The sequence below is a fragment of the Thermobia domestica genome, chromosome 1 (assembly GCF_964235325.1).
Source record: "Thermobia domestica chromosome 1, izTheDome1.hap1.1, whole genome shotgun sequence".
NCBI lineage: Eukaryota > Metazoa > Arthropoda > Insecta > Zygentoma > Lepismatidae > Thermobia > Thermobia domestica.
This window is the reverse complement of record NC_137454.1, coordinates 86,934,382-86,959,977: the sequence shown is the minus strand read 5'-3', so window position 1 is coordinate 86,959,977 and position 25,596 is coordinate 86,934,382. Positions and strand designations below refer to the sequence as shown.

General features: G+C 36.1%; 1 protein-coding gene across 1 annotated transcript in view; it reads left to right on the top strand.

Moving 5' to 3' along the window:
- Window positions 1–25,596, top strand: part of Taf5 (TATA-box binding protein associated factor 5) — a 48,863-nt gene that overhangs the window by 13,599 nt on the left and 9,668 nt on the right. Inside the window, exons 4-10 of the mRNA XM_081760572.1 lie at window positions 3,826–4,022; window positions 5,143–5,344; window positions 9,338–9,457; window positions 9,665–9,810; window positions 13,848–13,985; window positions 20,700–20,893; window positions 25,111–25,224. Of these exons, the coding sequence (XP_081616698.1) occupies window positions 3,826–4,022; window positions 5,143–5,344; window positions 9,338–9,457; window positions 9,665–9,810; window positions 13,848–13,985; window positions 20,700–20,893; window positions 25,111–25,224 (1,111 nt within the window). The remainder of the gene's footprint in view (window positions 1–3,825; window positions 4,023–5,142; window positions 5,345–9,337; window positions 9,458–9,664; window positions 9,811–13,847; window positions 13,986–20,699; window positions 20,894–25,110; window positions 25,225–25,596) is intronic.

Sequence of the window (25,596 nt, the reverse complement as noted above, 5' to 3'; positions counted from 1 at the left end):
TCTTTTAACCCTAAACGGAAACATGACGGCAGAAAGTTTCGGAAAGTGTTGCTGTTTTCATTGCTAGCTTTTCATTTTAAATAGTATATATTTACAACGAAGGGGAATGCATGTGCACCGATACCCCCCCCCCCCCCCGTAAATCTGGCCCTGGCTATTGGGTACTTTTTGTTTCTTAATATAGTTTTCATTGCGGTAAATTATTTCTTGTATATATAATATTGATATTGCTGATATCATTTGATATCACGATATACTCTTTGTTGTTTCAATGTTCTCCCAAAATTTCTTTCTCCATGCTCTTAATAACAATTCATTACTGATCCCCAAAGGCTCAGTGACATTTAAGAGAGTCTTGTAAGAACCTTGTGTTTTATTGTTTGTGTGATCACACTGTCATTCTTCTGTTCTAATATAAAGGATGATATCTATAAGGAATGTTTTTGACTAAGGAGTAGGAAGTTCTTATTTAAATATAAGCTTAATATCAGCAACATGGGAAGAAATAGTTTCCTAAAATTCAGTATGAACACATGATCAAATTATTATATTTTCGTTGTAAACGTGCTGAAAAGGGCTCTTCTTTTTTTCAAATACTACGAATTGTTGTGTTTTATATATATTAAGAAATGACCGATTTCTCCTTGATCTTGTAACAGACGTCAAATTCTGTGAGAATTGAGTGTGAAGAAGCGACAAAGACGAGAACCAAACTTTTTCCTGGGCTTACCTGTCGTGTTCTAAATACTACAATCCACTAACTTAAGTTGTATTTACCAAAACACCGAGTTTACAATTCTACCGTGAACGTTTCGGCAAATGGAATAAGTGAGACTTTAAATCAATGTTTTATTAATTATTAATCACTAGCTTTAGAGGAAATAGCTTAGTGCACAAGAATAGGAGATAAGAATGTACACTTCCGGTCACGAAAACCTAGATTGCCTTCCAGAGACCAAGTCCAAAAAATTGAACATAGATCCATACGTCCCTCAGATCTGTGCTTACAGGAAAATTTATTTTCCCTCCATTGTTACAGAGTAACATTCATGGTCTTAGAAGAGCAATAGACGATCTTCAGATTGCTGTGAAGTAAATATATAATTGACATACAACATACAATTATAATAGTTTACAACAACAACAACAACAAAAAAGTAAAAGAAAAAAGAACAGGATCACTAAGAAGGCTAGATACACACAGACGGAGCACTTCCAAAGTCATGCTTTCGTGGTTTAGTAGTTAGCGTTACGGAACTTTGTAGAGCTGCTTATTTTTAGCATGGGTTGGAATCTTATCTGTTAGGTTTTTTAAGTAAAGAATCTGCATTTTATTGCAACGATCTTCATGTTTCATGTATAGATGCAAGAAAATTATAAACACATTACAGTTACGTAATATAGGAAATTAAATCATATATATTAAACCAAATTACAAATTCTTTTCATCTTACCTCTAATGTGCACGTGGTCCCGGGTTCGATTCTCGGTAGGAAAGGGTGTAGGCAGATTTGACAATGAGTTACTTTCAGTAATCATCTAGCTCCTTTAATCTAAAGGGCATAAACGTAGGACGTTAAACTAAAAAAAATTCTTTCATTTCTTCTTGAACAGAAAGCAAAAAGAAAGGTGTTAATCAAAGAAACTATTTATTCAGTGTTTCAAACAGTTGTTTAGTATTTCACTATGTAAGAAAATAAGTAGTAATTAAATTATATCTATATTATAGGTTATTAGCACTACAAAACTTACTGGTTACTTTTGCTAATTAGATGTTGGTTGGTACTTGCCATCTCTCAAATACTTGTAAAGAAAAAGAATAGATTTTGGCCTTAAATTCAACATGGAGTAATAACGTATTGCTTTCTTTATGTTGATTTACTAATAATGGGAAAGAAGGTTCAGTAGGGACATAAAGGGAATTCGTAATTATCTAGGGTCTCATTTTTACGAATGGGAAGGTGGTTTTAAGTTTTTATGAGCATACGTGTACATGGAGAATTTCATTTAAACATTACTACTGCAAGTGCAGAGGTTTTCCGAAAAGGATCCATGTTGAGGATAGCAATGATTTTTTGCTGTAACTGTACTGTAGAATTGTACTAATCGGGGTGTTTTTGTTAAGTACAATTTCGGATAGTATTTAATATGAATCAGTGAGAAAGTGCAGTAGCTGGACCAGGAATTGAATATGTTATATTATTTATTTATACGTAGTCCATTTATAAAGCACCCATATCTCTTCACTTTTCAAGTCTGAAATCAGCCATTCTATTGTGATTGGACGACTCAGACCTCGATTTCTGGACCAGTCGTATTTCTTCGTTCTTTCAATGTTACTGGATTCACATCTTTGGAGGGTGTATTGTAAGAGAAAATCGACTCTTTCTTCCATTTTTTCCGCATGTAGTTATAACAAGGAAATCTGGAAGTGGACATGAAAACAAAAACAAATTGCCTAGAAAATAGTGAAAACTTTAACACATGCATTGTGCACTGTAAGTGCTTCATCTGATAGATATGGAGAGAAAGAAATATTAAAGAGCAGAAAAGTAGCTGTTATATCTAGATGGATACCGTTCTAAATCGGTAATTTGAAATGAAATTGATATGAATATATTATTAATGGTATTCTTGTTATATATACTTACCACTTCACGAGATTTGTGCAGTGCTTTCTCTCTCTCTTATTTTTATTTTTATTATTATTATTATTATTATTATTATTATTATTTATTTTTTTTTTTTAACTTGCCTCCAATTTCTAATATTAATGCTTAGAATACTTGGGATAGTGTTCGAAATTAATGGTGCATATTCATATAGAGTAAAATAATAAGCTACGTAGATCGTCATCAGTTAATGCAGAGATGAGTGAATAAAAATGAAAAGTAATAATAATAATAAAAAACAAAATAATAATAAATAAGAAAATGGAGGTAGGAACTTATAAAGCATTTACAAGAAACCAGAAGAAATTTTCCCCCTCAGAAACAAATTCAAATAAAAATATTTAATTCAAAAAATCAAATGTTCTATATCATATGCTAAACGTAGTTAAGTGTTTTATAATATGATAGTAAGTATCAATTTGGTAACACACTTACTTTAAATTTCGGGCATCCGCTGGAAGCTGGAGAATCTTGATCAAAGATTGTGAAATTAGCAAGGAACTCGTCTGTGATACATAAAGGGCTTAATAGAGGAATTAGAAATGCAAAGACTTACGTATGTAAGTCAGACTTTTGACATTTTTCCCTCCATATTTCTTTTTCCACTGACATACAAAACATTTAAATACTGTATTCTGAAGAGGGAAAAAAGGATGAAAACTTTTCCACAGTAAAACAATAAAGGGTCTATTTGGAAATAAAAAAAGATGATTCTTGTGGAACTATTGGACAATATACTGTAATTGTCCAACATCAAAAAATCTTTCAGTTGGATAACGAAGTCACAACAGTTGGTGGTTGAATAAAGAAATCACATGAAAAAAAAAAAAAAAAGAAAAAAAAAGAAAAAGAAAAATTTTCCGTGTTGAGCGAGAAAAGTTTTCCCCTCCTCCCCACCTCTAGCTGAAATATATTCAACTCTAACATGGACACAGCCTTATTTTTTTTCTTATATATATATAAAAATGCTGTTAGCCCTAACTTTCCTTTCAAATAGATAATGGATTGTATAATGAGTACAAATAATCTTATCTCATGTGTTCGTGAAATGAAGAAATTCTGTTGATATTTTTCTTTTCTTTCTTCTTTGTCTTTTTAAATTTCTTTTTGGGGAAGTAATCATCTTACTGACGTTTTGTATTTTTATTTGTAGGTCAAGTGAATTCATTATCAGGATGTCTCGGGATACGTTGTCGATTCTGAAGCGCCATCTTCAAGAGAAGAAACACAGTGTTGTATTAAATATTATTCAAGAGCATTTGTATTTTGACATGTATGAAGGAGTTGCTAGGAATAAACAACAAATTGACTCAACTGCAGGAGCTATGGTTGGCGAGGCAACACGCCAAGGTATAGCTACATACACCATTCGTAGTTTCCTTTGGTGAAGGAAATAAATAATAATCATATTTTTTGTACATTGCTATTTTAATTTAGCTGTGGTAGTGTAGTCGACTGATAATTACAATTATAATAAGTGTCTACTCGTATGTTGAGGCGATAGGGTAGGAATAAGACTAATTTGATAAAGTTTTGTACCAATAAATTGATGAGTAGCAGGACGAATGAACACTGTCATGTCATATAATACGAGTATATAACTGAATCACTTCATTTCAACATGTTCACTAAACAGAAAGCTCATATTCATTATATATACATATATAGAGTGTGGAAGGTAACTACCAAAAAATTTTTTTGGGGGAAGTGATTCCTCGTGTCAAATGAAAGAAAAAAATTCTAGTGAATTAGGGTCGAAAAACGCTTACTTTCAGTCATAAACGTCGAAAATGCGAAAAATCACTTTTTTTAAAAAAAGGAAAAAAAAACACTCTAGCTTGAAAACTATTGGTCCTATCGCAAGTGGATCAAGGAATTACACACGAACTAATATGCACTAATAACTATCTATCTAAATATCCATATTTCAGAATCCTCCGGTATTAGAGCAATTATGTAATCGCAAGTGGAAGTTAGGCTATGAGGATACACTTTTAAGTATTAATTGAGCATATTTTTCAAGCTATGGCTTTTTCACGTGGGTAGATACTCGTATTTTATTTATCTACCTACTTGGCATGTACCTGGCTTATGTCGCTATTCGGAAGTAGTTCAAATACAGTTTTCCTGTGCAAATATTGAATAAAATAGAATATAATTCCTTATTCAAACAGGTACGGCCTCGTTTACGAAAGCTTTGTACTTGCGCTTGTATCCTTCACCCTTAAAGGTAATGTTTTGATAAGTAGGGCAGCAAAGATTTGAAAAAGAGAAGGAAGCACATATATTAAATAGAATCTGTTCATGTATAAGAATACCATAACCACGGAGCACAGTCGTGAAGTTTTTTTTTTTTTTTTTTTTTTTTTTAAATTCTTTTATTTAATTTACAACTGTGTTCATTTCTAATTCAGCAGTAATTATCTACGATATATATGTTATTAAATTATCTTTATATTTTTTTTCATAGACAATAAGGCAAAAGTGTACTATGGGCTCCTGAAGGAACCTGACATCCAGCATTTGCCTGTGGAGGAGGAAGAGGAGGGGGAAGGCGCCGAAGGAGGAGATAAGCCTAAGAAAAAGAAGCCAAAGAAAGATCCTTTGTTTTCCAAGAAACAGAAATCAGATCCAAACGCACCGCCGAACGAAAGAATGCCTCTCCCTGAGTTGTAAGTACAGTATTGTGCATTTCATTAATTTGTTTCAGTTGCGATTTTAAGCTTAGTTGGCTTTTAAGGCCTTAAGTTCTTACATGCATTTATTAGGATGAGATGGGGCCTGAAAGGAAACTTACAAAATAGGTAATTACGTTTATTTAATGCAATATTTTACAATATAAAAATCAATGTGTAGCACAAATGATACTACAACAACAGAATTGGAGGCGTTAAACGAAGGCAATCCTTCATATATTCTAAGAATAGACATTAATCGTACTTAGAAACTACATGAATTATTCTATCTCAGAAACACTTAACCTTTAAATTCATATTTGTGCTCTCACATGCTAAAAGAATTGTAACAAGAATTGTATTCATGTTGTATTAATTTGAGACATGTGTAAATTCACTTTGAAATACACATCTCGAGATGCATTCTATACAGTCACAAACTACATGAATTAGTTAAGTACATAAGAAATCTCAGTTGAATGATATACTTGAAAAGTCAAACAATATACACCCAATCGTGGTCATATTTCACATCTCATTTGAAGTGCCAGATTGAGTTTGTTTGGTCTGTATAATTGGTCTCTAATTTCATGCTGGCTCTACTCACATTTTACATTCTATGAAATCATTTGAAGCATTGAAATGGGATATATATATATATGTCATCTTCTTATTTAGAGTTAGTAGTTGAATCTACATGTTGGAGAACGCATGTGAGAACATGCATCTATCTAATCAACTAATCAACTATGATTTTCGGAGAGACCTATTTTTCAGTTTTATTGTTGCATTTTTTAAATACTAGATATGCATTTTAAAAAATCAGAAATTGGAGGAAGCTTTGGCCCTAATTATATACTACTTAAGAGGAAAACTAAGTACTAAATACTAAGAAAAAGCACTGTAAGGAGAATGCGTAATCCATATAACCTGAGCGACAAACACACCTTACAATCGCTACTCTATTGCCTTAAAATGCTCAACCCTGACAATTGGAAAAAGAAAGAAGTAGAAATTTATGCCGTCATCGTATATCCCGTCAAGTTTCTCGAATCAATAACTGTAAATATAAGTGTAATATTTATTAGGTTAGTGCAAATAAAGTGTCCTGTTTGACGTCTAGTGGAAAACTTGCCCCAGCAACACAACACAGAAATGTACTGAAGTCACGCATCTAACGTCACAAATTCTGTGCGCGTCCACCAAACAGGCGGGGTATCAAGAGTCAGGAGTCAGGTAATGTATTGTTGAACAGTCTTGTGGAAGTGCAACATACAGAATATACAGTTGCAAGTATTTTTTTCTTTACGAATTAAAATTGTGACATCCTGCACAGCAAATCGTAAGAAACAGTGGTTGTCATATTTCGTTCCGATGACACAGCCTTGTAAAATTAGTCCCGTAGCCATAGACCAATATCATGTTGGGATTATCTTAGGAACACCGTGAAGTGGGCCACTGGTAAACGAGACGAGTTAGACATGCACCTACTGCTGTTGGTCGGCGGCTCCGTAGAATCGATATGCTGAAAAAGTGGGAGCCATGAGTCCCACATAAGTTGATACTGGCCAATAAGAATCGCTGTCTGGAGGTATGCAGTTCTTTGAGTACAAGAAACAAGGGACATTTCATGTGAAATTAACCAATGAAATGACTAAATCTGACCTGACCATCTTAGATTTTTGTAAAAATTGGTGCACAGCTTTATTACAGTGGGAGATGAAAAAAATCCCAAATATTATCTCTCTCCTCCTGAAAGTGTCCGCATACAGGGTGTTCAAAAATGTCAAAAAAGAACATTTTTTCAGTTACAGTGATTATTAAGAATTGTCATAAAATGGTTAATATGTGCACTAGAGACATGAAACAAACACCATTGGAAAGCGTAAAGACTGCTCTACATGTTGTACTATATTGAAAAAACCTATAAAATAAAAAAATAACACTTCAAATTTTCAAACTCAAATTTGAATTTGGGGCCGCGGTGGCTCAGTGGTAGAGCGTTCACCTCTGGTGCATGAGGTCCCGGGTTCAAACCCTGCTCCCGCCAAGTGAACTTTGTGGTGGACAAACACCGTGTGCGTGGGTTTTCTCGGGGTTCTCCCGTTTCCTCCCACTTTCTTCATTCCACCATTTCATTCATTTCTCATAATCAGCGTCTCCTTTAGCCTAACCGGCATAAGCGTGGGACGTAAAACTCAAAGATTTCATTTCAAATTTGAATTTTGAATTTCGCATAAAATGTCCCTGCGAATTTGTTCAAAATTGTCCAGATTGTACTCTCATATGTGTACTAAAACACCACAAATTTGCATTTTGGGCACTCAATTGGATCCGATTCAAAATTCAACATAAACCAAACATTGCACGATATTGACCATGTGAATATCTGGGTTCAGATCGATAACCACTTGCCTGTAGCTATTTACCTGCAGCATCAAAGGAATTTATATTCAATTTCATTTGTTTCTTGATGTATCATTTGAATTTACACAATTATTCACCTTTCGAGTTATTTAGGGAGGTATTACGTTTCCGAACAGTACTCAATACAGGTAATTATTCTTGTTAGTCAGTATGGATGTTTCTAAATTTATATCGTCTACGTTGATATAAGTTATTTTCATTCCTTTGTTTCAGAATTGCTGTTACAGAACTTATTATGAAAGGGAGGGATATATTTCCCTCCTTTTCACAATATTTGTATCAAATGCGTTATGAAACAGTGACACTGTTCACAAAAACTTCACACACTTTCAGCACAAACCATTAGTTAATAAATTGTTTTTCCTATTTCAATTATGCACTTCCACATGTCTGTGACAGCAATGATGACTTGGTCAAGTCTGATGACTTGGTGATTTGACATGGAATGTCCCACAACCGATAAAGTTTCGGATTCTCACTTTTGATGAAAAATGGATCTGCTGCCACAAATCGCAAACAATCATGACAATAATTGGATCGTGAAATCCAGGATAGTTTTTAAAACCGGGGTTGCGGTGGCCCAGTGGTAGAACGTTCACCTCTGTTCATGGGGTCCCTGTTTCGATCCCAGCTCGCGCCGTGAAATTTGTGGTGGGTAAACATCATATGCATGGGTTGGGTTTTCTCGGGGTTCTTCCATTTCCTCCCACTTTATTCATTTCACTATTCCATTTATTTCTCATCATCACCGTCTCCTTTAGCCTAGCCGACATAATCGTGGGACGTAAAACTGAAAGCTGCAGTTCTTTTTTTCTTTTTTTTTTCTTTTTTGGTTTTGTTTTGTTTTCCAAAACCCGTAGAAGATGTTACTGGTACGGTGCTCTTTGGTGGGGGTGATCCAAATTTTTCGTCGTCGTTGCGGATCATTGCAATGCTGAACTCCATGACGTTCGCCGCAACTTTGCCCCTAAGCATCCAGAAATTCAAAGAGCATTCTGTCTTAATGTTTTACGACAGTGCACACGCAAATGTTACACGCTCAAAGAACATTGCAACTTGTCCATGTGCTGAAGTATATAAAACTCTTCCTCATTCACCGTATTCGACTGACATCTCATACCGAGTACGATCTCTTCTGGTATCTCGATCACTTTTTGCGAAGGAAGACACTCCCTGATGATCGGGATGTGCAACATGCGGTTGGAGATTTCATCGCATCGCAAACTTCAGACTTCTTCCGCCACGGAATTCAGTCATTGGCTGGAGATGGCAAAAATGCGTAGTTGCCTACGGCGACTGTTTTGATTAATTAGGTATTGTAGTGTGCTTTTCTTTTCGTTTGGAATGAACGCATTTCGAGCGGATATTTCATTCGCACAAAGCTGCAAGTAATGATCTAAAATTATATAGTTTCAAACATTAAGTAATTGTGATATTTTCAGTTATTAAGTGATTATTACGCACAAGGTTCAAAGGGATGTAAGGAAGTGTATTGTACGAGGAAATAGTAAGGAAGTATATTGTTGTATTGCATGATAGTTACTTCATTTGTTTCTTCTTCAGAAAAGATGCTGACAAACTAGAGAAGGTGAAAGCTCTTCGCGAAGCCTCCAAGAGAGTAATACTGGGACCCGAAACATTACCTTCAATATGTTTTTACACTCTTCTAAATGCAAATCATACGTAAGTATTTAGTTAGAAATTTTAGTTCAGTTTATTTTACTTACTTAAATATTTTGTTTCCAAAAATATTCGTCCTTTGATTATAAGATAGTTCTTAACAAATCTTAGCAGAAACAAAAAACATAAAGTTAGTTACATGCAAATTTATTCGTTGCGAAAGAAAAAAAAACATTCAAATAATTTATTTATTTATTTATTTTTAACCAGGGTAACGTCTGCAGAAATTGCGGAGGATTCCAGTCTGATAGCAGTTGGTTTCGCGGATTCTATCATAAAAGTGTGGAGTTTAGTGCCACAGAAGTTGAGAGCTATGAAACCTGCTGAACAGTTAGCAGATATTGATAAAGAAGCAGGTAAGTCACTAAGAAATGAGTTTTTATCTGTTGTTGGCAATGGCATAGCCTCAAGTTTTATAACGAGTAGATATACCAACATAATTATTTATATTCCTACAAAACCTAAATTATTAAAGCTGGAATTCAGTACATACTACGACAATTCATGCTTGGTAAAAATATTTTCTGGCCTAAACGTTCGAATGTATTAAATTGTAGAACTCATTACTACTCAAGGAATATATTATATTGCTAATCTTTACATTATCTTATATACTATTCAATGTAACCATCTTTCTTCTCAGCAACTACGTAGTTTTCTTTACACCTGGGATCATTAGCAAGTCTTTTGAGTGTATAGTTTTTAATAGTCATTAATCCAAAGATGACAATTACAGCTTATTACTTCATAAGGTTGTACCTACATGTTAAACATTTGCCATTCTCCTGTTACAATTCCCCATATATGTCTCAATAATAGCTGACTTAAAATTCAAGGCAATAATTTAGTTATATTGATTGATTGACTGATTTTGAGTTTGACGTCCCGTTCAGCAGCGAGGCTATGTGAAACGTGGACCTACTGAGTAACGTGGAATCCAAACCACATGAGCTCCCGCCAGGAATCGAACCCGGGTCTCCCACGCCAAAGGCGCATACGCTAACCGCTTAACCACGAAGGAGCTGTATAATTTAGTTAGAATGAGACGAATTGCATGCGCTTGGTTTATTATAACCCATCTTAACCAATCTGACTTTCATTAAAAGGTAAAAACTGAGAGAATGAAATATAAGGATTATGTTCTGTCACCATCAATTATTTCTGCCAAAAGTCAGTTCCCTCGTGGCATGGTTATTCTGTAGGGATGGGTAGCCTTCTTGTTTTTGGAACAGAAAATCTGGATATGATCCCCAGTGAAAATACAATAGTTCGGACCGCAAATTGTAGATCTATGTCTTATATAACATCTACGCTGAAAAGGGATGTTAAACTCAAATCAGTTTCGTCAGAACAAGAACACATTTTTACTGTGTACATAATTAAAAGGTCAGTTTTGATCAGCAAAATCTTTAGTGACAGATAACTTAAAAAAAAATGTACTGCATTTTGTTTTGACTAATTGTTGATATACTACCAAACCACACCGCTTGGCGTAATCCTAACAGGCGCGGCCGTTACGTCTTTCATTCACGTGATTCCCCAGTGTGCCTCAGGACGCTGGGTGGACGTCGAAACTTGGGAAGCACCGGGGCCACGCGGACATGAGTCCAACGCTCTAACCACTAGACCACGGTGTTCCCTTTTGGTATACATACAGTAAATATATATCGAATATTTTTGCATTAACATTAAAATTGCACTATCAGTTTCTCATTGCTTGCTACGCCCCCTGTAAGTAGATTACTTGCGACCCTCCTATCATTTTTACAAGCATTTTTATGTCTTTAATGTAAACTCGGTTTTTCTTTATCATTGTAGTGCACGTGGTCCAGGTTTCAATTCCCAATAGGAGAGCACAATACTAATACTACTACTAATAATAATAATTCACAATCACTTTCATTAATCATCCCTCCTCTTTGGCCTAAAGGGGATGGATAACCATGAGACGTTAACCAAAATTTTATTTAGTTTTATCATTGCACTTATTTTTATTTGATATTTTATCAGGAACTAGCTAAATATACTTAATCATTCAATTCCTACGTAACTTAATAAGCACATAAATGCAAGTACAAATAAATTCAGCTAATAACATTTTTAAAAATATGACAAAGTAGTCGATTACAAACCTTAAACACAACTTAAAGTGAATGATGTTATAGGGTAAAAGCCGGGACTGGATCATGAGAAAATTGTACAATTATCTTACATGTAAGATTTTCAGCGATTCTTGTGCTACTAAATGATTTGGGTTCTTTTTATATTTCTCAATAATGTTCTTTGAACTAAGCATAAGTAGCTATAAGAAAGAATAAATGATACTGGGTTTAAATACACTACACGGACGTTAAATAAATAGACACACACGGGGCAACTGAACTGCGTGGAAGAACGAATAAATGCTAATGGCTAATGGTATGATGTAGGTGGTGGTTTGACCGTGGAATACAAGTGGTACCTTGGCTAACGGACATGGGTGTGAAGACCTGATTGAGTTTACCCAAGGTCGCATAATTGCACATTGTAACAAAGTATGACATGAGTGCTGTGTTACGTATACCAAATGGGTCGGAAAGACATACAAAGACCCAAGATCAGTTCAACCGGGACCAATGTCACTCCTCAAATATATGATTGATCGGAGTGCAAGGTTTAGCCATCCAAAGCTGCCAATGACATCACAAAGTTGACAGATGTGCACAAACCGTCGTGCAATATTGCATAGTGCAAGTGTATACCGACGCGTCATCAAAAGAAGCCCCTCCTTACGATACTACAAGTAACACAGGAACACAATTGGGCCACAGCCATATGTAGCAACATGTTTGGAACCATTTTGCATTCTACTATGAAAGCCAAATTTGCCAGTTTGCGGACAGCAATTGACACTGGATGTGGAAGCATGAATCACTAAAACGCGCCATCATCCTATTGCGAAATATGGTGGCATAGTTGTAGTTATAATGGTGAAGAGTTACATTTGGAAAAGTTGTCATAGTAACTTAGCGATGATCACATTAATACTGCAAAAGTCATCGAAGTATTGCAAGATAAATTGCTACCCTTCTTTGAAACAGGTGAGCTGTCGCAGGACACCACATAATTCATGCGTAATAAGACATCATATTGTAGGACAAAGCCTAGAAGAGGCAAAGTGGAGTTCAAGTCTGCTGTGGTCCGGATAGTTACTAAACACAAATGTTTGGCATCTTCTACAGCTACACAAACCCTCAAATGGTAGTTACTTCAGGCATTCTGTGATGAATGTTATCACCGTCTAAGGATGCCATCGATGACTTGATGGATACCATGCCACATAGGACGTTATATGATGCCGAAGAGGGCTTCATCAAGTACAAATCCATCATAAATGTTCTTTCTGCACACTTGTACATAACAGTATCATATGTTCGTTTTTCGGATTTCTATTTAATAATGTCAGAGTAGTGTAGTTCTGTTGAGCACGATATCCATGTTGAGAATTTCTTGAATCTACCAGCGTGTTTCTGTAAGTGAGAAGTTCTCAAAAGTAAGCACGCATCAATTTCAGGAGGGCGCTTAATTGATTTCTCTCAGATGCATTGAGACGTGTTTGCTTGCAGATTTATTATATAATAGAAAAATTTAATTTTTCTTCTCCAGTTTTTAAAAATGAAATAATTTACAAATTTGAAATGCCATTACTGTAAAGTAAATATTATAATTTTCAATTTTTCATCAATTCAACATAAAACATGTATCGGTTCTTATCAATAAGAAAATATAAACCTCTGTTTCTTAGTTTGATATGGTAGATAGTATTTCAAATTTGGTATTATATCAGATGAAGATGTAAATTATGGGCTTCTTTGTAGTTGGGTAATTAGAATTCGCAATTTTTTTTTTTTTGATGCACGTGTTAGCAAAGTTTAGACCTTTTTGGCAATAAAATACATCGGTTAAAGCTTCAAGTAGTGGTTCGAATCCTCACTTTCAATAGCTAAGTTCCGTTCTTCATAATATTTGTTTGCATAAGAACGAAAAACAAAAATCACATCTTTGATTCGAACTATTTTAAGCTTATTATAGGTGTAAATGCGAGATCAATAATTAGTGGTCAAGTTTTCTGAACACGACTGTATATGAATGAAACAATTAAAGAGTCCTTTTACAAATTAGAGTTTAAGGTACATAACACCGTAATTAAAATATTTATTTCCTTATAAATTGTTTAGTTTTATAAACTATCCTTTGAAACTAAGTTAATTTTGCTTTTATATGGCTAAATGTTACGTTCACAGACTTAGAATTGAATGTGAAGCAACTAATTGAGAGTAAATACTAGTTCTAATTGTTGAATGATCTCTGCGTTAATGTGATATATTTATATATTTATTTATTTTTAAATTAGATGATGTTTTAGTTCGAATGATGGACGACAGGTCAGCAGAAACGTGCAGAACTTTGAGCGGTCATAGTGGGCCAGTTTATCACGTATGTTTCAGCCCTGATAGAACGTTACTTCTTTCCTGTTCAGAGGATACAACAAGTAAGCGTGTTGCCATTTTATGGTATAATCGTAGATATAAAAGAAACCAGCAATAATATGTAGATTTCGGGATTTAGAATTTTTAGAATATAGTGTTTTGCAAAGTGAAAGTCAGCTCAGCAACACCATGTGTTCACGAATGAAATATAAATATAATTCAGAAACTAAGACAATATTTTTTTTCTGTAGTCAATTTATTTGGCAAGACAGTTGCATAAAAAGTTCTAGTATTACTTTAATTAATGAGATACTAGTATTCCTAGTTATCATTGGTAAAATAATAATAATAATAATAATAGTAATGCAGCATAACTTAATAATACAACATGCAAACAAGCTTTGTGGAATATGTAGAGCGTTAAAATTATAAATGACTGAGGTCCACATTAATGTAACAATTTTTATTGTATTACATATACTATATGTGGTGTTTCGTAATCAAGTAGGAAATTGTTCTTGCACTGAATCACTCATATCTCTGCAAACGGTAACGTTCTAAATCTACAGAGTTTTATCATCAGGTTTTTGAAGGAATAAAGGAAGGAGTAGGAACTAAACATTAAAAGGAAAACTTGCATGATTCCATTCCACATGTAGGTAATTTCACAAAAGTAAGTTTCGAAGGAGAGTTCGTCTTCGTGTTTTCTCTATGAAATTGCTGTGTATTTGAAATGTAGTAACTCGTATAGAGGGAGGCATGAGTGGTAAATGCAAGAATACAGAGGCTGTTCTACCTATATGTGACCAAATTGCATTTACCAAATAATTCCGAAAATCCATGGCGCCAGATACGGCAGTGCACGATGTGTTTTCCCTGGTTCAGAACGATAGCTCGGGAATGTAGTTTCCATTGCAGAAGGCTCTGTTGGAGAACTACGAGGAGGATCTTTTTCCGTTCCTTGTTCACTGCTTTCCAGAGTCCACTCAGAGTTGTCATATGTCTATTGTCCAGAGCCCTTTTAAGCTGTCCAAGTTCACATTGGACTTGCGTCTGGAGACTTTACAGGTACCTCGTTGAAAATATGGCCTTTATTCCAGTAGTCTTTTTCATGTCGTGTGAGGGATGATCTTGAGGTGTGTGGTAAAGCTTTGTCTTCAGGATGCGGACTATATTCGTCTCGTTTTTGTACATTTCTGGTAGTTCCGTGTCGTAGTCAACCTTACGATCTTCTTCTGGTAGTATTGAGGGTTGATTTTGCAGTTCTTCTTCACCCTGCGAATCTTAAATTTGCTTCGGTGACAGTAGGCGGCAACCACCATAAACCCTTTCGGGAAAGCTTCTTTGCATATTTGGACTCACTTCATAAAGCGCTTCGCGCCTTTGTCCTTGTATATGATGGCTCTTGGTTTAACGCAGTTGGAAACAACATCTATGCCTTATCAAATATAGCGACGTGCCGTCATTTGGTTTGCCAGATGCCGCTAGTATAGCTTCGGAGCTTTACATTTGCGTTGCCGTCGGTGTGTAGTGACCTCTACCCTTGAAGAACTTTCCAAGGTTCAGTTGTTGGCGAGACGTACGGTTCACATATCCTAAAGGCACATTTAGACGATTCATCTAGCTTTGAGTTGGCGGAATATTTTATATGGCAATCCCGCGAAGCTTCGCCTGGATGCTGGTAGTGGTTTGTATCCACGACTGTGTTCTCGTTCCCTTTATTGAAGGATCGAACGCTGGGGCCACGGAATCCTTATATTTGTCGATCATATTCTTGATTAAAGTTAATCTAATGTCACAACATTTGCTCTTACGCTGCTTCCTGATCATTGAAACACTATCTCGAATGCGGCTCAGTTTGGGCGTCATTTTCGGCCCAGCGAGTAAACAGAAACATCCTTTCACGATTCACACACTATACTGATACACGCGATTGACCAAAGTCGGGCGAGTTCATTCTGCGCGCGAACGGAAGAAATCGTGTATCTCGTTTAATCAAACTTACGCGCAACAGGTTCTGTAATTCTATATTGATTAAAGTTACAAGATCCTCAGCATTATTGTAAGTATTCTGTCATCGCTGGAAGACTCACCTACTGCAAATTTGGAAGTTTCCATACATTTACTACGGCTCCTCCTCTGTTAAGATTTTTGTATCAATTATCGTCTTTCAAATTTTGTCATATCTCTAATAAAAACACTTTTCTTCTGAAATAAGTAATTCCTTTTTTATATGGGAGTGAAGATGATTTCAACGGATTTACACGTTTTATGACCCCTACATACCGAAAAAGAGATTCTATTCGTTCGTCCCGATGTATGTGTACTTACCTTGAGTTCATACCGTTCAACATATCCGAACAAAATTTTAAACTTCAGGATTATATAAGTTCTCCAGAAAGAGGGGAAGACAATTTTTTTTTTCCTATTCTCAAAACCCAGGGTAGCTTACTGAAGGGGAAAATTAAAATTCGATTTGTTTATATTTCATTAATCAACATTCTATTGACAACCCTATAACATAGTGTAAGTAATTTTTAAAGAGAGAGAGAGAGAGAAAAAAAGGAATAACTTTCTTGTGGGGGTAAGTTCTTTTGGACGATTTTCTCTAAAACGATTCAGGAGATTTTGTTTATATTTCATAAATAAATATTTTAACAATCCTACAATATAACTTGTCATTTCTCGTGAAAGTCCACAAGAGGTAATTTCGGATGAAGTTTCCCAAGAACGCTTATTATGAATTTTTCATCTTACTAACTAATTTTGTGGCCTATGGAACCCGGAGGTTCAATGCCGCGTTCAGAAAAACTCTCCACTGACTTCTATCCTTAGCTAATTGGGTCCGGTTTCTACTTTGTATTCCTATTTCTACGAGATCCATCTTAATATTGTCCTCCCATCTGCACCTAGGTCTTCCTAATGGTCGTTGTCCGATTGGTCTTCCAGTTAAGATTTTGAAAGCGTTCCTACTTTCTTCCATCCTGGCTACATGACCTACTCACCTGAGCTTCCTAGACGTGATGACCCTAACAATGTTGGGTAAACTATATAAATTATGTAGTTCCCATTATGAAGTTCCCGCCATTCCCCATTCCAGTTTCTGTTGAGTCCGAATATTCGTCTCAGGATCTTGTTCTCAAATACTTTCAATCTGTGTTTTTCCTTCCGAGTAAAGAGGAGCGCGGTGGCTCAGTGGTAGAGGGTTCACCTCCGGTGCTTGGGGTCCGTGGTTCGATCCTAGTTCGCGCCGTGTGGACTTTGTGGTGGACAAACACCGTGCTCGTGGGTTTTTTCGGGGTTCTCCCGTTTCTTCCCACTTTCCTCATTCCGCCATTTTCACTCATTTCTCATTATCACCGTCTCCTTTAGCCTAACCGGCATAACCGTAGGACGTTAAACTTATTTCATTTCATTTTTTCCTTCCAAGTAAGGGGCCATGTTTCGCAACCATGCAGAATAACAAGCATGATTATCGTTTTATATATTCTAAGCTTCAAATTCCTCGACAGAATTCGCAACGATAAGAGATTTTGGACTGAATAATAACACGAATTCCCTGCTTTTAGTCGACATTTAATTTTTTTGTGAATATGGTTTTCGTCTGTTAATATTGATCCTAGGTATTTTAAAGTATCCACTTTATCAAAAGTATTATTCGATATTTTAACGCATCCATAATTTGCTGTATTACGATCCTGACGAACTTCCATGTATTTAGTTTTCTCTGCATTTATTTCTAATTCCATGTCCCTGCAAGCGTTTAATAAGACCTCTGCATTTCATTATATTGTTCTCCTATCATCCCCTATTAAATTTACATCATCAGCATATGCCATAATCTGGTGAACGCCATTCATCTCTAGGCCCTGATTGCTCTTTGATTTTCCTTATAGCGTATTCCAGAACAAAATTGAATAAAAGCGACAACTCATCTCCTTGTTTCAAGGCCATTTTCGACGTGAAAGTTCGTGGACAAAAATTTTCCTACCCGGACTTTACTTTGGGATTCATTTAAACATTTCGTAATTAATCTAATTAGCTTTTTCGGTATTTCAAATCCTGTAAGAATGTTGTACAATGCTTCTCTCCTAACCAAGTTGTAAGCCTTTCTAAAATCAATAAATAGTTGATGCACCGGGGTATTGTATTCCCACTTTTTTTCGAGTATTTCTCGAATGGTAAATATTTGATCGATAGTTGCTCGATTTCGTCTAAATTCGCATTGATCATTTTCCAATAATTTCATCTGCCTATGGGGTTAATCTTGCTAATAGAATGTTTGAGAGGACTTTATAGAACATTGACAGAATGCCTCAATAATCATTGCAGTCAGTTTTGTCGCTTTTCTTGTGAATTGGAACAATTATTGATTCTTTCCACTCTTGTGGCAATTCTTCCTTGTTCCAGATAAGAATATGTATCTTGTTCCATAATTTTTCGCCTTCAGCTAAAATTAACTCAGACGGAATTTCGTGTATACCCGGAGATTTGTGTTTCTTTAATTTCTTTATAGCTATTTCTACTTCTATTCTGTTAGGTTCTGGGATATACGGTTGTGCGGTGTGTATTTCCCTTTCTCTAATCACATTAGTTTTTGGTTGCGTGTTAAGCAATTCGTCAAAGAAATCTTTCTACCTATTTAAGATCCCATCTGTATCAGTGAGAACTGTTCCGTCAGCTTTCTTTAATATATAGGCACGAGGTTGAAGCCTTTCTTAAATTCGTTAATCCCCTTATACATTCCTGAGTGTTTTTATTTTTACTGTTATCTTCAAGTTCCTTAATTTTAGCTTTCAAAAAATCGTGTTTCTTTGTTCTAAAAGTTTTGGAAGTTTCCCGCCTGATGTCTACAAAATATTGTGTAGTTATTTCATGCGGATTTTGTGGCCAACGTAATTTTGCCTGTTTTCTCTTCTCCGCTAATTGAATGCATTTCTGGTCGAACCATGGTTTGTTCCTACGTATTTCCACGTGTCCCAACTTTTCTTTTGCTGAAATTTTAATGCTATCTCTAATTTCAGTCCAAGTATCTTCAACACTAGTGCACTCCGAATCTTCTAAAACCGAGAATCTATTCGAGACTTCAATTTGATATTCCTCTCGTACCTGGCTCTCTTCTAATTTCTTTAAATTAAATCTCTCCGTGTTTAGACATTGAATATTTCCTTTATTCAACGATAATCTCTCTCTTATTATCGGTGCTACTAGGTAGTGATCAGTGTCTCAATCAGCTGCTCTAAACGGCCGAACATCAATTATACTAGATTGTCTTCTTCTATCTATTAAAACATGTTCAATTTGATTGTGTTTTTCCTCTGGTGAGGTCCAAGTATATTTACGAACGTCGCGATGTGGAAATTGTGTACTCTTCACGATAAGGATTTTGGATGTTGCGAAGTTCACGAGTCTAACACCGTTGTCATTACTTTCCTTAGGTAGACTTTCGTTCCGTATAATCGGTTTGAAAATTTCTTCTCGCCCTACCTTCGCATTGAAATCCCCTAATAGAATTTTCATATGGTATCGCGGGAGTTGGTCAAATATCCGTTCTACTTCTTCGTAAAAACTGTCTTTTATATCGTCTAATTGGTGATTTTTATTTCCTTCCCCGTAAAAGAACGTAAAATTTCTGGAATTCACAGTACCATTTCCTTCCACCTAACTTCTGAACTCCTACTAGGCCCATCCTGTATTTCTCTAACTTATTCGTTACTGATTTTAACGCGCCTGCCTTATAAAGACTTCTAATATTTCATGTTCCAAATCTCATGTCCATTTTCTTTTGCTGAGGTCGTGCCAAGTTATCAGTCCTGGTCCGAGGCTTCTGTGAATGTTTCTGAACTTTATATATATATATATATAGTATGAGATTGTTAGCCTCACCCAAACCCCCCAAGCTGAAGGACCACTTCTTGTCGTCTGTCCGCGACTGCTTATTCAGTATATTCGCAGCTAACCTCTATATCTAGAGGCCTTCTCCTCGATCCGCAACCTGAGGATGCGCCATGCCGTGGTGACAGGAACCCACATTACAAAGGTTTTTCCTCTTGATAATTAAATGTATCAGGAATATCTGCAACATAACAATTAATTTAAGAAATAGGAGCGATAAAGTTTAGTGCGGTGTTCCATACTACTACTACTACTACTACTACTACTACTACTACTACTACTACTACTACTACTACTACTACTACTACTACTACTACTACTACTACTACTACTACATCATCATCATCATCATCATCATCATCATCATCATCATCATCATCATCATCATCATCATCATCATCATCATCATCATCATCATCATCATCATCATCATCATCATCATCATCATCATCATCATCATCATCATCATCATCATCATCATCATCATCATCATCATCATCATCATCATCATCATCATCATCATCATCATCATCATCATCATCATCATCATCATCATCATCATCATCATCATCATCATCATCATCATCATCATCATCATCATCATCATCATCATCATCATCATCATCATCATCATCATCATCATCATCATCATCATCATCATCATCATCATCATCATCATCATCATCATCATCATCATCATCATCATCATCATCATTATTATTATTATTATTATTATTATTATTATTATTATTATTATTAAATTGTCTCCAGTACTTTTCTTTTATACTCAACTTTTACCAGGATAATTATAAGCATATTAAAAGTGGTAGCATGCATACTGCCTCCGTAAAATCGTATGTACATTTTCCTTCTTTTTACAGTTCGGTTATGGAGTTTACAAATATGGACATGTTTGGTTTGTTACAAGGGTCATACTTTTCCTGTTTGGGACGTAAAATTTTCTCCTCATGGCTACTACTTCGCAAGTGCAGGACACGATAAAACTGCAAGATTGTGGGCAACGGATCAGCACCAACCGCTGAGAATTTTTGCTGGTCATTTCTCAGATGTAGACGTAAGTTTTTATTCTTCTTTCTTCTTCCTTTTAATATAAAATACTATATTTTCAGGGTTTTTTTTTTTTTTTTTTATATCTAGAGAAATTTTGTTAAAGTACGATGAGTGAACTGTAGATTGATTGATTAAGTAATTAACCTAAGGCGTGAGTACAGATAGTAACTTGGCTCACCTATTTATAAGTCGATATATATATATCGGAATTTTCGGTAAAGGCTTTCATCTATGTTCTTTAAAACATCAACTACTAGTCCTAGTCATATCTCGTGATATCTAACAAATTTTTGATATCCCTATCGGTATAGTTCAAGTATACTAAACTGTAACCTTCTTAATGAAAAAGGTCAAATATTTCAGTGAGTTGATGTGCATCAAATATTGCAACTTCTCAATATCTGAAGTTCGAAATAAGATGAAACACTCCACTTGAACTATCTTAACATTAAAATGGACAAAACTTAGACAAATTTCGGGTAATTACCGTAAATATATTTATGTATTAAAAGGCGAGTCAAGTTATTAACTGTAGATTTTAATGAAATTGTTTTACCTTAGGTTGCGTAAATCAGGTTATCCTTGGAATCAATTTATCCCCTTCCTATTTCATTCACTGAGACTGCTGCGAGCTACTTCTGGGCAAATGCAATTATTTGTTCATACTGCAGTACTAAAATGTGCTTGTTGTTTAAACGTCTAATGTACTTGGGGCGTTCAGAAATGATTGGCACTACAATTAATTTGTTTTCAAGGAACCATTTATTGAACAAACGATTACAGTTTATGTTAGTGGTATTCCCCGGCAATGTCTGTGAACCTTTACTACCGTTCTGGAAGCTTCCTTATTTGTGTAGCAAACTATTCTTTCGGGGTATATCTCTGTCACTGGTGGACAGATGCGTGGAGTTCATCATTTGTGTTGAACTTTTTACCTCTCATGCCCTTTTTCATTGTGTCAAATAAAGCATAGTCGCTAGGAGCCAGACCCGGCGAATATGGAGGATGCGGCAGTACACAACCCTAGTTCATGAACTGTGGCAACTGTCTGGCGACTGACATGTGGCCGTGCATTGTCGTTTTGGAGAAGAACGCCAAGGCCCCATTTTCCTTGTCGGCGTTGTTGGATGCTTCGGCGGAGTCTATGCAGTGAACTGCAGTAGCTCTCACTGTCGATGGACGTATTGGGAGGGAGCCATTTCACCAGCAGTATCCCTTCCTGATCCCAGAAAACGATCGCCATTTGTTTTCGCACGAATAGTCCCATCCGTCTCTTCTTGGGGCGAAGGCTTCCAGTATGCCTCCATTCCATGGACTGGCGTTTCTTTTCTGGAGTCTCGTAGTGGAACCAAGTTTCGTTGACGGTGACCAGACGCTCAAAGAACTCGGTCGAATTTTCACTGTACTGTTGCATCAACTGCTGGCAAATCTCCACACGCTTTTGTTTGTGTGCAACGGTGAGGTCATGAGGCACTCATTGTGTACACACCTTGTGCAGCTTCAAATCCTCATGAATGATAGTGTAGAGGGAACCCCGTGATAGACCTGTTTCTTTCTCTAGTTTATCAAACGTGATTCTCCTGTGCTCCATTATCAAATCATTCATTCGCGCGGGATTGCTTGGCCTGCGTGCTGTTGCAGGACGCCCAGTGCTTTTGCTTTTTGCAGCACTGTCTTTGCTTTCTTTTAATTCGGATACCCAACGAAACACGGATCTGCGACTTGGTGCTGTGTCCCCACATACGGCTAATAATCTCTTGTGGATGTCTGAAGTATTCACTCCTTCCCTCCAGAGAAAGCACACTGTCCACCTTTGCCCATGTGTGTCTGCTTCCATGCTGTCCACCAGCGTCCTGGCAAGTTGGAACAACTGCTGCTACAATGTGCTACCTACGGAAAGAAAGAAAACCATTTATTGGGGTTTGATAGTACTGTAGTCTATCTTAATGCACACATCAACAAACATTTCCAACTGCTACTTGGCACCAGTTATAGGGGGGAGTGCCAATCATTGTTGAACGAACTAAATAATTTACTGTTGATATGTATCTTTTACTTTCTGGTGTATTGTAACCAATATCTTCAAACGTACTGTCCCTTACCTTCAAATAATTCACATTTTCCAATTCAATTGTACCTCTTCCGGTATTACTAATTACAGTTTTTAGTACGGTTTGCCCAGAAGTGCGCAGTAGTCCCAGCGAGTGTAATACAGGAAGAGAATAAATTGATTCCAAGGGGGAACAGAACACGTAATCCCAAGGTAAAATAGTTTCATTATATCAGGATATCTAAAAAGTGTTGAGCTTTTGGAGATCATAATTGAGAGTATATTTATTGTGATTTGAAAATAACAATATGAAACCTGATATAAACCATTTTGTTCGATGAACTTTTGTGTCATTTTTCCAGCAACATCATAATCACGTCGCTATTGAATGTTTATGATTTCTGGTAAAAAAAATTGTGACACATGGTTTTCACAGCCCTCTTTTGAAATTAACTTAACACCATTTAGGGAATTCTGTAAAGACTGAAACAAACAATAGCGTGACGGTGCAAGGTCCGGGCTATACGGAGGATACATATCCTCCCAGCCATGTACTCTTAATTTCTGACGGGTCGTTAAAGATGTGTGCAGTCTGGCATTTTGAGTGTGGTATACTACACCCTATGTATTGACCAGTTCCAGCTGTTTCTTTTGAATTGCTAGGTGCACTCGCGAAGAAACTCATGATGCACCATGCCCTTTCAGTCCCACCAAACATACAGCATAACCTTCGTGGGCGTCAGGTTGACTTTGCTACAGACTAGCATCTCGCTTTGACCACAGTCTTTTTCGCACATTCTTGTCGTAGGTTGTCCACTTTTTATTACTTGTGCCCAACCACTTCAGATACGGCTCGAGTTCGTTACGTTTGAGTAGAGATTCACAGATAGACATCGTCCGAGTAAATCTTTTTGAGTCAGATGGTTGGAACCCCAAACTTCGAGCTTCTGTTTGTAGTCGACTGTCTTCAAATGATCTAACACTGCTTGGTAGTGGATGTTTAGGTCATTTGCGATGTCGTGACTGTGTACGTGCTGGTCTTGCTCGACTTTTGCCAGAATATCATCAACTTTTGCTGTATTGATTGCCCACTGCGAGAAGCATCTTAGACATCGACATTTCCAGAACGAAAGCGATTGAACCATCTTTTGGCTGTTGCTTTTGATAACATCGTATATCTTGCCCATAAAGAGCACAAATTTCTTCTAGGCTCGACCTTTTGCGACTCATATACCCTGAGATTTGGAACACTAACGCCATCCACGCATAAAGCTCACTACTCTTTAGACTACCTGATATTAGTATAAGTTCCCTAAAATAATGTGAAGTGATTGTTTTATAACTCTAGATCAGCTTAGGGATAGAATGCATACAAGTTGGTGTGATTATTGGAAAAAATATATAGAAGTTATTATACATGTTACGAATGCATTTTTTTCTAACATGTCATTTCAAGTGTCTTGGCTTATTTCTTTTTAAAATCGGATTTCGTTTCATCAGATTATATCTATTTCTGACAATCTGTGAAATATATATATTTTTTATATTTTGAATAAGTGTTCTCAATAATAGTTGATAGCTAATTAGACTAACAAAACTATACATATGTCACATATTATTGCATTACTGCAATGTTTGTTGCATCGAATCACAGTATGAATATATCAAATCTAACGCAGAGTAATGAAGTTAGTTCGAACCTTGCCTAAACTAACATTCTTCCAAGTTTTCTGGCTGATTTAGAGTTCTCACAAGAAGAATGCTAAGACGACGATAGGAGAAGGATGATAACATGTATGACATAGTGGTTATTGTCGATGCCTGACAAATTTGTTCCTGCTAGGCCAGTTGTCAGTGCAAGAAAAATCTCTGTAGCTTCAGTAAAATATTATGTTCGAAATCCCTTTCTTTAGAGTTATGCTCTATAAGTAACGTTTTCTTCAGCTATGAGGTAATTAAGCCATATATTCAACTTTAAAATATCTCGGTAGAAATACAAATTATAGTGTCGTAGCCTTTTCATTTTTATATTGAGCGAGCATAATGTAGATAGTTCCGGTAGATGGTTAAATCGCATTTTTACATACCTTTTATTGCTTTTGGTTCTGTTTCGTACTAGGATAATTTTGAAATGGACTGTTTGTTATTTATAAATATTTTTGTCATTGCAGTGTGTTCAGTTTCATCCCAATTCGAATTACGTGGCGACGGGTTCAAGCGACAGAACTGTTCGTCTGTGGGACTGTGTCACTGGAAATCATGTTCGACTAATGACAGGACACAAGGTTAGTTTATGCAGTACGATTCTTTTGGATAAATCCCGAAGAAAATTATGGATAATTTGTGTAATAATGTAAATATCGAATCCAGATAAGTAATTTATGTCTGTGTATATTTGAAGTGCAAACAACACATAGTTCCACTACATGACAGCACAGTCGCTACTGCTGTGGATGTGTGTGTTCGAACAGAGCCAATTGGTCCGTGTGTGCCTAGTTAGAGCATGGTATTTTTTGGCTTGTTTCTCATGCATACTTAACTGAAGTGGGAGTTACATAAAACTGCCAGACTATATATCAGTAAATTTGGTTCATGAAGTTTTCTTCAAGAGTGTTACTTAGTTTGACCAAAAGCATCATGAACAACGCTGACCCTGT